The 13104-nt window shown below is 36.5% G+C and overlaps 1 protein-coding gene across 5 annotated transcripts in view; it reads right to left on the bottom strand.

Annotated features, from left to right (window-relative positions):
• The window catches only part of Fife (regulating synaptic membrane exocytosis protein fife), a 99944-nt gene that overhangs the window by 3023 nt on the left and 83817 nt on the right, over positions 1 to 13104 (bottom strand). For 3 of the 5 annotated variants that reach the window (XM_085188678.1, XM_085188680.1, XM_085188679.1), the window contains 16 exons: positions 9822 to 9927; positions 9547 to 9700; positions 9152 to 9385; positions 8689 to 8858; positions 7890 to 8030; positions 7333 to 7556; positions 6981 to 7105; positions 6681 to 6849; positions 6126 to 6184; positions 3301 to 3491; positions 2983 to 3157; positions 2742 to 2895; positions 2387 to 2569; positions 2078 to 2230; positions 351 to 541; positions 16 to 174 (listed from right to left, as the gene is read on the bottom strand). In XM_085188678.1, coding sequence (XP_085044804.1) covers positions 16 to 174; positions 351 to 541; positions 2078 to 2230; positions 2387 to 2569; positions 2742 to 2895; positions 2983 to 3157; positions 3301 to 3491; positions 6126 to 6184; positions 6681 to 6849; positions 6981 to 7105; positions 7333 to 7556; positions 7890 to 8030; positions 8689 to 8858; positions 9152 to 9385; positions 9547 to 9700; positions 9822 to 9927 — 2588 coding nt within the window. Of the gene's footprint in view, positions 1 to 15; positions 175 to 350; positions 542 to 1643; positions 1665 to 2077; positions 2231 to 2386; positions 2570 to 2741; positions 2896 to 2982; positions 3158 to 3300; positions 3492 to 6125; positions 6185 to 6680; positions 6850 to 6980; positions 7106 to 7332; positions 7557 to 7889; positions 8031 to 8688; positions 8859 to 9151; positions 9386 to 9546; positions 9701 to 9821; positions 9928 to 13104 lie in introns of those variants that run through there. The other 2 variants (XM_085188681.1, XM_085188682.1) reach the window with 2 other exon arrangements.

Here is a 13104-nt window from a genome sequence, read left to right as displayed (position 1 = left end):
ATAAAAAACACGTACCTGATATTTCAAGGTTTGTTTGAAATGTGGCTCAGTGGTACGACGCACTACTCTCGTTTTGCGCTTAAGCAACCACTTGTCCCCATCACGAAGGTAGCATTTCACGTACGAGTCCGGCACCTCTCCGTTCACACCATACACGCGACGTGCATGAGAGATCTATGAATTATATTATAACATTAATATATAATATTTTCGATTACTTACGATAGAGATATGAAAATAATAAAATTATTAAAAAAATCAACTTTATGTAGGCAGAGGGAAAATTATAACATGTTTTGATACAGTAATAGTAATAAACAGTTTGTAAGATTATTAAAAGTAGTAGTTACCTCGAGTTCTAATTGTCCCTTGATCATAATAATGCTGATGTTTATCTCGGCGTGCAGCGGCGGCAGGTGCGTGTTGCGCGGCGGCAACTGCCCCGGGCCGAGGGGCACGTCGTCGTCGTCCGCCACCGCGTCGCACGCGGCCGCCGCCGGCACCGCCGCCCACATGCTGCCCTTGCGCCCCGTCGCTGTGCCTGCGCCCACAACAGAGCTACCCACCACCCACACGCACCGCCAGAGACCCCTCCCACCGGTGCGAGTAGTGCAGTATTGTTACATTATATTACCTTGTCATACTTTTTTTAAAACATTTTAAATAAAATATTCTCAAATTTTTCAAAAACATACACGTCTCGCACCGCAAGGTTGGGCCATCTTTGGATGGTGATAAAATCTATGGATAACTACAACGATGTGAGCGACCCACATCGCGCGGTCGTATGATTGTGTCGAAACAGTTATGTCTATCGTTCCGACACATGAATAAAAATGAAATCAGAATAAACCATCAATCAAACATTTAAATAAACAATACACAAAAGAAGCACGTCAAACAGCATCGTGCTGATGTCAACAGTCTCATTAAAGTACATAGATTTTCAAACGGTTCCTATCCTAAACACAGAAATGAAAGAAGAAGCATTTAACGTGTGCAGCCAAAAGTGTATTCGAGTTACTAATAGTTGCTGGAAGCGGTCTTGAAATCGTCTTTATGATAAGCATTCCGTGTCATGAACAGCGTTTGTATTTGTAAGGTACAGAGGTAAGTATCGGCAGCAACCACCTCTTGCGGTGGACGCGGACATGTCCGTCTTCTGTGGGTGCTTCGTGTACGTCGATACGTCGTATAGTACTGTGTAATGACTGTGACCTATGAGTAAGATATGTACAAGAAGTCTAATAGAAGGCGCATTGTAACAATGAATGACAATCGCAAAGGTAATGAAGTCCATAATATCCTAGGCGAGAACAATGCCATCAAGAATGAACGTAGACGGGCAGTCGGACAGACGGTACACAGAAACAGATGAAGTGAGCGTGATCGCCCGCGGCCGGGCATGCGTCGGGACAGACAGACACAGTGAAGATGAGAAGCGTCGGGCGCAGCCACATTCACGGTGCGGGCGCGCGGCCTCGCGCAAGCTATGACCCATGCTACTACTTGGTCGCGGGACCCCACTCTGGTTCTAGGCCGAGACCTCTAGGTCTATAGAAACAGATTGGGGCACGTCGGCCGTCGGACGTCACAAGGGGCGCGTGCCGACACCTCGCGGCGCGGGCACGGTATTCGCTTACCGAGGTGCTAACGGTCCGTCGCTGCTGACCAAACAAGCATAACACGGTACAAGTCAGTACTCTCAATGTTCGTATAAATTAGGTGGGCGGTAGGAACTGGTGACAACTAGTAGCGATCGGTGGTATTAGTGTTTTTCTATATATAGCGTTACAGGGCATCAAGGGTATACAATCCTATAAATTTATCATCTTCAAATCAAGCTACTGCAATAAGGGTAATTGGAAATATTTAATTCAATTGTTTTTCTTTTATATTTTAAAGAAGTAGCATCTTTACAAATACATACTGATGTCTTGTTGGACTTGAATTTTAAACGTAAAAATGGTAAATTCCAAGTTACATGAATTGACATAAACAAAAATAAGAAATAAAAGTAAAATCAAATATTTCGAAACGTATCGGAGGAGTGATTTACAACAGTGATGGTACTTACGTCTGGCGGTAGAGCCAGAGAGCGACAGGGTGCGTCCCAGTTCGCCCTTGACGGCGCGCAGAGAGCGCAGGATGTCGTCGGGGTCGCGGCGCACGCAGGACGAGCGCCGGCGCTCGTTGCGGCGCGAGCACACCGGGGGCTCACTGGCGCCATCTGACCAAAACACGACATGCCAACAATGTTTATATAATTACTAAATTTTGGTTACTTTACCTAATACTACTATAAAAATAAAAAACTGCCATAAAAATATATAAATTAGTTATTTTATTCAATGTATATTTTAAAAAATATATATGATTACATTACCTTTATCCTGTTGTTGGAATGAAGATCTTCGTGATCCAGGTAAAGATCGTGAGAAATCTTTACCGAGTTGATAAACCTCCACTTCCAAGGTTTCCGACTGCGAGGAGCCCCGGCGTGAGCCCGCAACCCAAGCGTGGTCAGGATGGAGGAGAGATGCGCATTCACCAATTGAGTCCACATCATCTGGTGGTTGATTTAAAAGACATTTATAAGCTCCAAGAAAGATAGCGGCTAGTAATATAAGCGAATAACCATTTTAATTATTTTGTTTTTTTATAACTTGCAAAAGTGAATATTTTAGTAATTGCTTAAAAACAGAACAACCCATTAAAAGTAATATGTGAAAAAGTAAAACCTGAAACAGATCGTTGAGAAGCAAAGTCGCCTCTACGCAACGCTCGGGCGCCAGTCAGAGAACCGCGAGGTGAGGCATTGGCTGAGCGAGTACCGCGCTCTTCAAGCGTCCACCAGACTGCCCGCTCTTCCGCAAATGCCTTCTCCAAATCCATCTAAATTAATAAAGAATATAGTCAGAATGTTGAAATTAATAGTCGGTCATGTAAATTATTCAGGTAATATTAATGAAGTATATTTACGGTGCACTCTCCAATCAGCACAGGATCGATACCGGGACATGCATCCCAAAGTGTGAGTTCCAACGCACGACCAGCCAAAAGGTCTGCTGTAAGTCCACCGAAGCCTAATGTTGCATTCCAGACTGGAGTGCAAGACGCTGAAGCTGGATCTGTTTCAACTGGTGGACAGCTTTCACTAAAAATATTTTCACATTTAAAAGTCAAAATTAAAATATTATATTTTTTAAATTTATTTTATAATATTCGGTGTTTTCTATTAACATAATTATGATAAATTTAGTGTAAGCAAAAGAAAAGTTATGAAAGCAGTATACTCACAGAGATGGCAATAGACGTATTCTTGCAAATGCTTCAGGCTCGTCACCATACCCTAGAGTGTGGTCGCGAGGAGGTAGATCATCTGCTGCGATGAGAACTACCACAAGTTTGCGAATCTCAATTTCGAACCATACTTGCAGCTGTGCTCGTGCCGGTGGGCGCTCGCGGGCTCGTTCTGCTCGATCTTGTTCCTATATAATTCAAATATTGGTTAGTTTATGTAATAATTTTTAATTTGTATTTGTTGTAATTACAATGTGACCTGATGTGAAATGATTACATTTCTAATTGCCACATCAGTATTACATTATAATTTTCTATACATGAAGCTTGTAAATGTTGTTTCTTTTCAAATATAAACAATGAGACCGGTGAGGGCAACTAGGGGTCAAGTCTTGCGGGTATTTTTGATTTGTATGCAAGTTCTAAGTCAGATTTGTAGGAAATGCATCATCATCGACACATGCAGCAACGGCTAGCGATGGTTGTAATTAGTCAGTGAGCAAGTAATTTATTTCTTAATGCCATTTATTATTTGCAATATCAACTATAAAACGCGATGAAAGTATACAGTGTTCTCGCATTTCTCCATTTTATGCGCAAATTTTCATTAAAATAACATGCGTCGGGCTGAGGCATATCTATTCAAACAATAAAGTAATAAAATCTGACGCGCTCATCCGCCATGCACAAAGCTTTATCATGCTAGAATTGAATAGACAAGCCACGTTTTTTTGTTTGAGTAAATATAACTAGAAAAGTAAATTAGATTATATATCTTATCAGATCGTTAACCTACATCATTATTAATAGATCTATTAAGGATTCTGAAAGTTAAAAACGAATATCATAAACTATGTTTAGTGTCTATTTTTTCTACGTCAAATGCAAACATTTTGCGCAGCTAGCATACTACACATAATATAGGTTATGTGCCTCGAGTTTAAAAAATCTATGTTTTCTGAATGATGAGTATAAACTGAAGGTATAGAGGCAAACATGTACAGGTACAGACGGAAAAATTTAAAAAACAATTTATTACATAATATATATCGAAGTATGTAATTGTAAAACAATATTTACACGTCAGAAACTACGTCATAGTAAAAAAAAACAAAGAATAGCCTGTGTATTGTATCAAACACGCAAACGCTGATGCCGAAGTACGAGGAGTGCTCTCAACCAGATCGATGCACGTATCAAATAGTGCAAAGTCATGCATTTCCAAACGGATGCATACTGTCGTAACGAGGCTGGACATTCAACTACTAAGAGCACAGCGGTTATGTACATCGTGTCGTTCGCATCACGTAACACTTTAGAAGCATCGGTGCCTGTCGCTCAAGGTTTTGCTTTGCTTTGGACCACTTGCACTCCAAGCTCCTAGACTATTCGTTGACAACTTGCAAACGTCTCGGTACTTTGTGCATTACACTACACTAAACAACAATTTTTTTTAACACTCGATGCGTTTAATATGAGACGGTACAAACGGATTTTTCAGGGCTGCGGTTCGCCGACAACATATGACGTGTACTGCGATCAGGTCTTCGGCACTTCTTGCACTTTAAAACATCTTCTATTTTCGATGCCGCTGTCTTGTATGTTGCATTCAATTAATTACTTTAAAGAATTGTATGATTGTGTGGAAATGTCTAGCGCGTCAGTAATTTTGTGATGGGTGGATTATTGTTTTATCTTTGAAGCTAAAAGCGACGACGGCGCTAGCTGCACTACGCTGTCAATCGTCCATATAACAAAATGCTAGTCATCCACGAGTATCCTAAATATGGTAGTCGATATCGGGATGAACAATATGCTACCATCGAGCACTAAAACTCAGCGTTTGTCTACACTTACTGAAAGCATTGCGATCGATCCTATCGTCATTTCCCGATCATTCCCTACCAGTCCACCCGGCGGCGATGATGAGTTTATGAAATTGGTCGGGAGATAGAAAAAATAAAAATCTGAAAATAAGTACGTAGCATTTTTTCATACACTTAGGGTAACATCATATAAACGATAACGTATAAGAAAACATAGACAACAAACAAATTAAAAATATAATTAAGTATATTAGATTAAACAGGATTGTTCTTGTCCTACTTAGTAAAAGATTAACAAAGGTAAAGTACTCCTACATCGTATATAGAAACTCTAATCTCTTACAACTAGTCTAACATGAAAGATGTGAATAGTGCTACATTATCACAGCAGATCGTAGATTCAAATCTTAGACGGTGTGAAATATGGAAATGATAAATGTTATATTATTTATTGTTTTCCGGAATCGACAACTTGTATCGCTTGAAAGTCTATAAAATTTGTGTTTTTGCGAAAAGATACAAGCCCTTTCTCTAAATTTATAAATATATATGACTGATCTGTAATTGAAAATGTTAGACGTATCTAAGATTTGAATAATAGCAAAAATAATATTCCAGATGTGTCCTAGCGTAACTCCTGTCACGATCACGTTTAAAGTAAAATAAATATGCATCAAAATGTAATTATACATAATCCTTTAATTTAATTGTAATAAGTAGTGAAATTAAAAAGAACTTTGACTTTTGGATCGTATAACAATGTAAATATTATAAGCGTCATTGCAATATGCAACATATGAAATATTTTATATGTACACATAGTTAGAAACAATGGTCCAACAATCAAAGGTACACAAAGAGAAACAAATTGTCCAAGAAGCGCAATTTAGGCACTGAGTGATAGTCTCTACCAGATTCATGAACGAAGGTTCGGTCCAGCATCTCATAGATTCACAACACATATTGTTACAATTAAAGCCTAGATGGATATTATACCGGGGTTTTCGGCAATTTCCTTCGCGTTGGTGATGATGGAGACTTGTCCGTATCCGGTTCTGTGAACCAAAAAAAATTAATATTTTAAAACAGCACAAGCTTAATTTTAAATTAATAACATACGTATATTTATTCATAAGTGGATAAGGAAATATTAAGTAGGTCATTATACATACATGTGAAAACGTGAAAAGTACAAGAAAAAGATTTAAGATAAGATTAGTAAGAGTGTAAGAAGTAGTCGCAAGCCGAGTGTCAATAAAATCAATGTAAGAAAAAAGAAAAATGTAATGAATTGTAATAGTGTTTAAATTAGTCTTAACAGTACGCAGTTACTAACTTATTATTACCATTTCTTCATTGAGTCAACCATTTCAAGTCAAAACTTAAGTCTTTGATTAAATAGTAATCCAAGTAATGTGTGCCATAGTAGCTGAAAAGACAGTGAAAGTAGTAAAGATAGAGAAGAGAAAGGTAGCAGTAAATAATATGAAGTACACAGATATCAAGAAAGGAGATGACAATAAATAAATTTCATAGTTTTCTAAAACATACCGTATAATCCATGATGGTGATGTTGAGCGAGAGCGGGTGGTGGTGGTGGGTCATCCAACTGCGGCGCAGGCTCAACGAGTAGATCTACGGTGTCACCACCACGTTCGAGTACCGCGCAGACTTCTTCAAAACTTCGTTCTGTTAATGGTACGCCACCCCATTCCAGTACCTAATAAAATAACGAATTAATTTTTTTGTTATTATATGTTCATATATTTAATTCATTGTAAAAGCAAACCCTTTTGCTTTTAATTTATATATTGTGATATATTTTTTTATAAAACAACTTTGTAAAATTGCCTTATCTCCTTGTTGAAGTCCAGCAAGATCAGCAGGGCCTCCTGGTACAGTCCATACAATAACTGCTTCACGGCGGCCACTGGCATCAGGTTTGCCACCTACAACTCTCATGCCGAATCCTCGCGCTGCAAGTTAAGTTAAGTGAATTATCATTAAATTGTTTGCGTTTGTTATTTAACTCATGAAATGCACGGAAGAAAAAAAATATTTTAAGCAAATGGTAAATAGGCTTTTTGTTTAAAGTTGAAACTTGCTGTGAAAATTAGTAGTATTTTGTCTTTTTCACATTTCTTATTCAAACAAGAAAATAATATAATAATTTAACTGTTATTTGAATGAGTTTAATACTCACATCGATGGCCCTTATCATTAGGATCCCGTCGTAAAGTCACGCGCCTCGGTGTACGATCATCGACGTCGTGTATTACAATCTTGATGGCCTCTGCATCTACCGACATTTGTCTTGCCGCAGCGGCTGCAGCGGCTGAAGCTCCTGCTTCTGGGTCTGAACGCGATGCGAGAGCTGCTATAGCATTTAGTGCGCCAGTTCTTTGTTGCAAGGCAGCAATATCGGGACTGAAAAGTTATTAGTAAGCATATTTTAATATATTTTTGTAGGTAGTTTCATTGAAAGTGTTTAAACGGTAGAATATTTTTTATCTTTATTGGTAGTCTATATTCAATGAGCTTTAAAAGGACGCGTAATTTTTTTTCTAATGTATGATATTCTCCGTATTCTGATGATTTTAAAGATATTGAAAGTTGGCAGAATGTAATGATGATATTTTAATTATAGGCATTGTTTTAACTATTACATACGCCAACGATGTCATATAATAATTTAAATTTCATGAAAATAGTCATGGGTAAAACAGAAATAAAGTAAGCATATATTCAAGCATTACATACAGCTGGCTGCCCCGTCGCCTGATGGGCCTGTCCTCGTCGACGCTTAAGCCACTGATTTGTGGTGTGGAGTCAGTCGCGTCGGGCTCGGGCCGGTAGGAGCTGCGACGTGACCCCCCTCCTACTACGTCTACCGCTGACGCCCTATATCAAAGTAATTACTTTAATTGTTATCCTTTCACTTGGATTAAGATAAGCGTTATCTGTAATTAAGCATTATTCTCTTCATTTATGTAACATCTTTAAATAAATAAATAAATCTTTCATTTAAATACATATATGTTATATATATATAATGTAGTGACCAAATGAATGAAATGAAATGAATTGACCAAAATATTTATGTAAATTTTTAGGTAAATATTTTTTTTTTAAATACTACTATTTTATTTGCTGTTAAATGAAACATAAAACCTGACAGTTATTTAGCAATGAGTGCTTTTCGGTGTTGAGTTCGTAAAATGGGACAAGTCGTTCCAATTTTATGAACGTCTCTACAGTTGACTAACTTTGGCGATCTTATATAAGTCTGCTATGAAAATATTTGAATAAAGATAGATATTTTAAGATTCGGTATTTGAAATTTTATAAGGCATAAAAAATGTTAGAAGTTTCTTTGTCAAAATATTATAATACCCAATTAAGTGTTAATTGGGGGTAGCCAAATAACATTTGAAGTCGATATATAAAATCGAAAATTTGCCTATTAAAATTGGTAGGTACTGCATTAAGCTTTTTTTTGTAACTGTTTATACAATGGTTGCCATTGTACTGTACTGTTATAATCAGGATATAATATTACCTTCTAGACATCGGCGGCGGTGCATTCAGTGCTGGCGACGATGCATTCTGGTCTTCATCCACAGACCGCTGACGAGGGGCGGGCGCGCGCACCGAGCGGCGTCGGACAGGCGTGGCCGTGCTCGGCCGACGCGACTCTGTATTTGGAGTCACACTGCCGCCACCCTTTAACTGCCGCAGTGGCAGCGTGGTTAAAGATAAATTCACGATGTTGTTGGTTATAATGATTGATGATTATGAGGTCATAAAAATATAGGTCATATAATTATATGATATACAAAAATCATACGCGTGAATGACGAGTCATTGTGGCACTTCTAAAACTTATATATAATTGTATTAACTAGTAAATGTACTTTCCAACATGCTCTTCCGTTGTTAATAAATAAAATTGACAATTTATATTTTATGTTAGGCTTGATAACATTCAGCATATGCCTACATCAAGTAAAAACAAACATTACCTTTTCCAATTCTTTGAGTGATGCAGGTGACACGTCAGAGTGTCGTCGTAGTTCGGGCGAACGCGGCGGGGCTAGGCCGCTGCTGGAGCCCCCACTGCCAAGCCGTGCTTCAGAATGGCGACGTTGCAAAGCTTCCAGCACGGGCACCTCGAGAAGCGAGTCTGTGCTGTCTTGCGCGGCCGGAGGGAGTCTAGGTGCAGCTTTACGACGGCAGACGGAGCATCGCCACGAATTCTGTCAAAATACCACTTTATGAATATGTTCGAGTACTCTATAATCAGTAATAGCATGGTATGAGAAATATTATAAATTTATTAATCCAAATTAATATTATTTTAAAACACTTTAAAAACTTCAAAGTATAATATTTTTAATTATTTCTATATTCATCTTACTGCCTCCTCGTCACTAGCCGGCTTGGAATACGATGAGCAATCCTCGCAAACTCGATGTTGACAGCCGTTACACACGTGGAATACTTCACCGGGCTTCAATGCTTTCAAACACACGCGACAAGCGCCAGCACGTGACGGAGCCTTGCCTGCCTCTCTATATTTTAGAAAATATGATATAGGCAAATTATATTGTAAAATATTCAATGATTTTAAAGAATTTATAGAAATTATATTCATGTAATATACTTAAATTATATGATAATATAGGACAGTACCGTTCAGTTTTGGCAGGTTGTGTGGTCGGCGGCGGCTGGGCCGGTGGCGGCGCAGGCGTTGGTTCTACAATAGGTTCCGTCGCCGTGCGAGGCCCCAGTTTAGTCACTACGAAAAATACTATAAGTTATTTATAAATTATTTTTAAATTAATTAATAAATAACGTTAATTTTAATTCATTCATATCTACTTATAGTAGAACATTTTTGGATATAAAATAATGTTTCAATTTGAACCAGCAGCTCGAGACTAGCGCTTACAATTCTTCAGTTTTATAATAATAGTATAAATATATGGTATAAATGGAATATTTCTAATAATTTTAATTAAATTAATAATGAACTAAACTTAATATAACGTTTTAAGTTTAATATTGAAAGGAGAGCACAATTTTTCATATGGTATGCGTATATGGTATAAACAGGCAAGTTAGTACCTATTATTTTAATTTGATTAAACATAAATATACCAGAAACATAATTATCATACAATTAATTGTTTTCAAATAACAGAATTATACGTGTGATAATATTTACTAGAACATAGTAAAGGATTCCACAGAAATAGAGAGAATACAAATAGATTTGTGGTTTGTTTCTACCTCCCTATTCTGCGGAATGTATTAACAACGGCGCGCCAGCTCGGCCTCGTGGGAGGCGAACATTCGCGATATTCCTCCATGAATATTGAGAAATTCTCATAAATTCCACTCTGCTTGTATCAAATACTGTGTACTAGACAGACAAACTTTAATAATATCTCAAAAACAAGTTATACGCAGAGCCTCAATGGTTTATTTGGATTAATATCTACATGTGATACGTTCGAAAATTTAATTAAGCAGACTGCTCTGTCAAAACTTTATATTGAATGTGAACACATTTTCGTTTATATATAGAATTCCTGTAACGATAATTACTAAAAATAATTATAGTTTAATTTAAAATAGATCTTTCTCTTTTATCATATTATAAAAAGGTATTAATATATTTTTATCATGGTACCAGTGAGATAGAGAGATATTTCTCTGTTATCACAAGTACACTTGTTGCTTACGATGTAATTAATTTACATTTTTATTTCATTCCTCTAGAGACGAAGTGAGTTATATACACTCAAATTGCCCGAATTCCGGCAGTACCTGAGGGCTGGGTTACTTATTGTAGGGGCTGAGTAGATGATGTTAAAACGCATTACCCCATCCGTTGGGAATAAGCTCGGCATATTGATTTTTCACTAAACATTGGCTAAGAACGCTCTTGGGCATTCTGAAAGTAGATTTAGATAGACAGTTTAGTTTTACTTCAATTGTTTTATATAATAATTTATTGGTGTCATATTTATTACTTTTTAAAATTGCTTATGTTATTTCATAACATGAAACATTTTTAGCTTCACGCTGAATCCCTAACAGAGCAGGATAGTGTTAAAACACTCCGTTCACATTTATTACTGTTCCGCACTTCCCACCCAATTCTGGGTGTATAGCTTGTTGAGTGACGGAACCCAACGCCTTCGAGCGGGAATCGAAACCACAATCTGTCACGTTTACAGTTGCACTTGATTGTTTTTAAAATTTTTATAATATAATTTTTATTGTATACAATTAAATTAAGTTTAACTTTCGGCAAAACCTTAATCAGCTAGATGGAGTGACGTAAGATCTAAAGATTCTGGTCAACATAAATCAGGAGGCCAGGGAATAGTGTAAATTGAAAAAAATTTCTGGGCAAGGCCAAAGATCACCAGCATCTGTCGCACTTTAGAGTGCTGATGCCATATTAATCAGTTCCATGGTGTAGCCCGCTATACCAGAGCGAAGAAATGAAACTGTTAAATATTTCTGTGGGAATCAAATTCACAACCTGTCGCGCTTATAGTCACTTGGGCCACGATTGGCCTCAATATATTACCTTTACAATAGCAAGGTTTAACTTAAGTGAGATTAAACAGTTAAAAATATAAATAAAATGGTACATTTTTGTAACATGGCGATATCGTACCTAAATTATACATTCAAAATTAAACGAGGTGCCGTTAACTTAATTACGTATCGCACTCAAAGTTTAAACACTATCTAACGTAATCTACGTAATTACTTTAAATGTAATAACGGAGTACTTATGTCTTTTTAAGCTCCATTTATTTTTTAAATAGATTTAGACAATATTGTTAGGACGGACGGAAGCGGTTAACGTTTTTAAAATAAACACGATAAAAACACATACCGTCTATATGTTTCCAACGTACTCGAACAGAGGTTCCACGTAATTACAATAAGTGACATGTATAACAACACTACACACAACACACACACTCAATAACAACACTACACACTAGATACCTTCCAAACAGGACTTCCGCCCACAAGCAACTGTGTCCGTTTGACTCTTGTCTTTTTCACCTAAATCTACCCACATTTACACTTGTACGCTAACAATATATTATTTAAATTTCTTTTATTTTCATTTTGTTTTATTTAAAGAAATTTTATATATTGTCGCTCAATACGCTTTATTCTGGCACCATCAGATTGTCGGCTAAAAATTTAAATATGTAAATGTGCAATATGCATATATGTAGTACGAAGTTATGTATAGTACATATAATTCATAATTACTATTTTTTAAGATAATAATTAAATTAATTATAAAATTTTCAATTAATGAATTATACCCAAAGTTAGTTACCCGTCAATGGAAACTAATTACTGTAAAATACAAATTACCAGGCTGAGTTAACCTGAAATTAAATTAGGCAAGGTTTCCGCTAGTTAGGCAATTCGAGGTAAAAGGTCATAAGCAACCTTAGTCAAATACCGTGTACCAAAAGTAAGTGGTATAATTCTAAAAAGTATAGGTATTAAATTACTATTTTTCGAACAGTTTTGTCAGAAAAAGTGGGGTGTTATAAAAGTGTATAATATAAATGGATAACAACAACTATAATGTAGAAATTTGAATAATATATCTATCGTCTAGTTTTTATTTATGTGCTCTGCCAAAAACGCAAAAGATGTAAAAAACAAAAAAAAATACATTAAAACATGACAGAGTTAGAGAAATTAAGATATAATAAATAATATTATACCTGTGGACGAGCATTGCCTTTAATAGGTTTGTAAATTAAAAGAAAACAACATTATTATTTTGAACCGTCGAAAAATATTGTTAGAAAGATGATAGACTTCCTTTTATAAATATCGTAATAAATTGAAATTTTTCATAAATCAATTTTACGTTATCGCGTCGTCGCTTTATTGTTTGTAATGTCTGTGCTTAACA

This window comes from Heliconius melpomene, chromosome 7 (assembly GCF_056956725.1).
Source record: "Heliconius melpomene rosina isolate 202511_hmr_F chromosome 7, ASM5695672v1, whole genome shotgun sequence".
In the NCBI taxonomy this organism is placed as follows: Eukaryota; Metazoa; Arthropoda; class Insecta; order Lepidoptera; family Nymphalidae; genus Heliconius; species Heliconius melpomene.
Note: the sequence above shows the minus strand (reverse complement) of the source record. Positions and strands in the feature narration are given on the sequence as shown.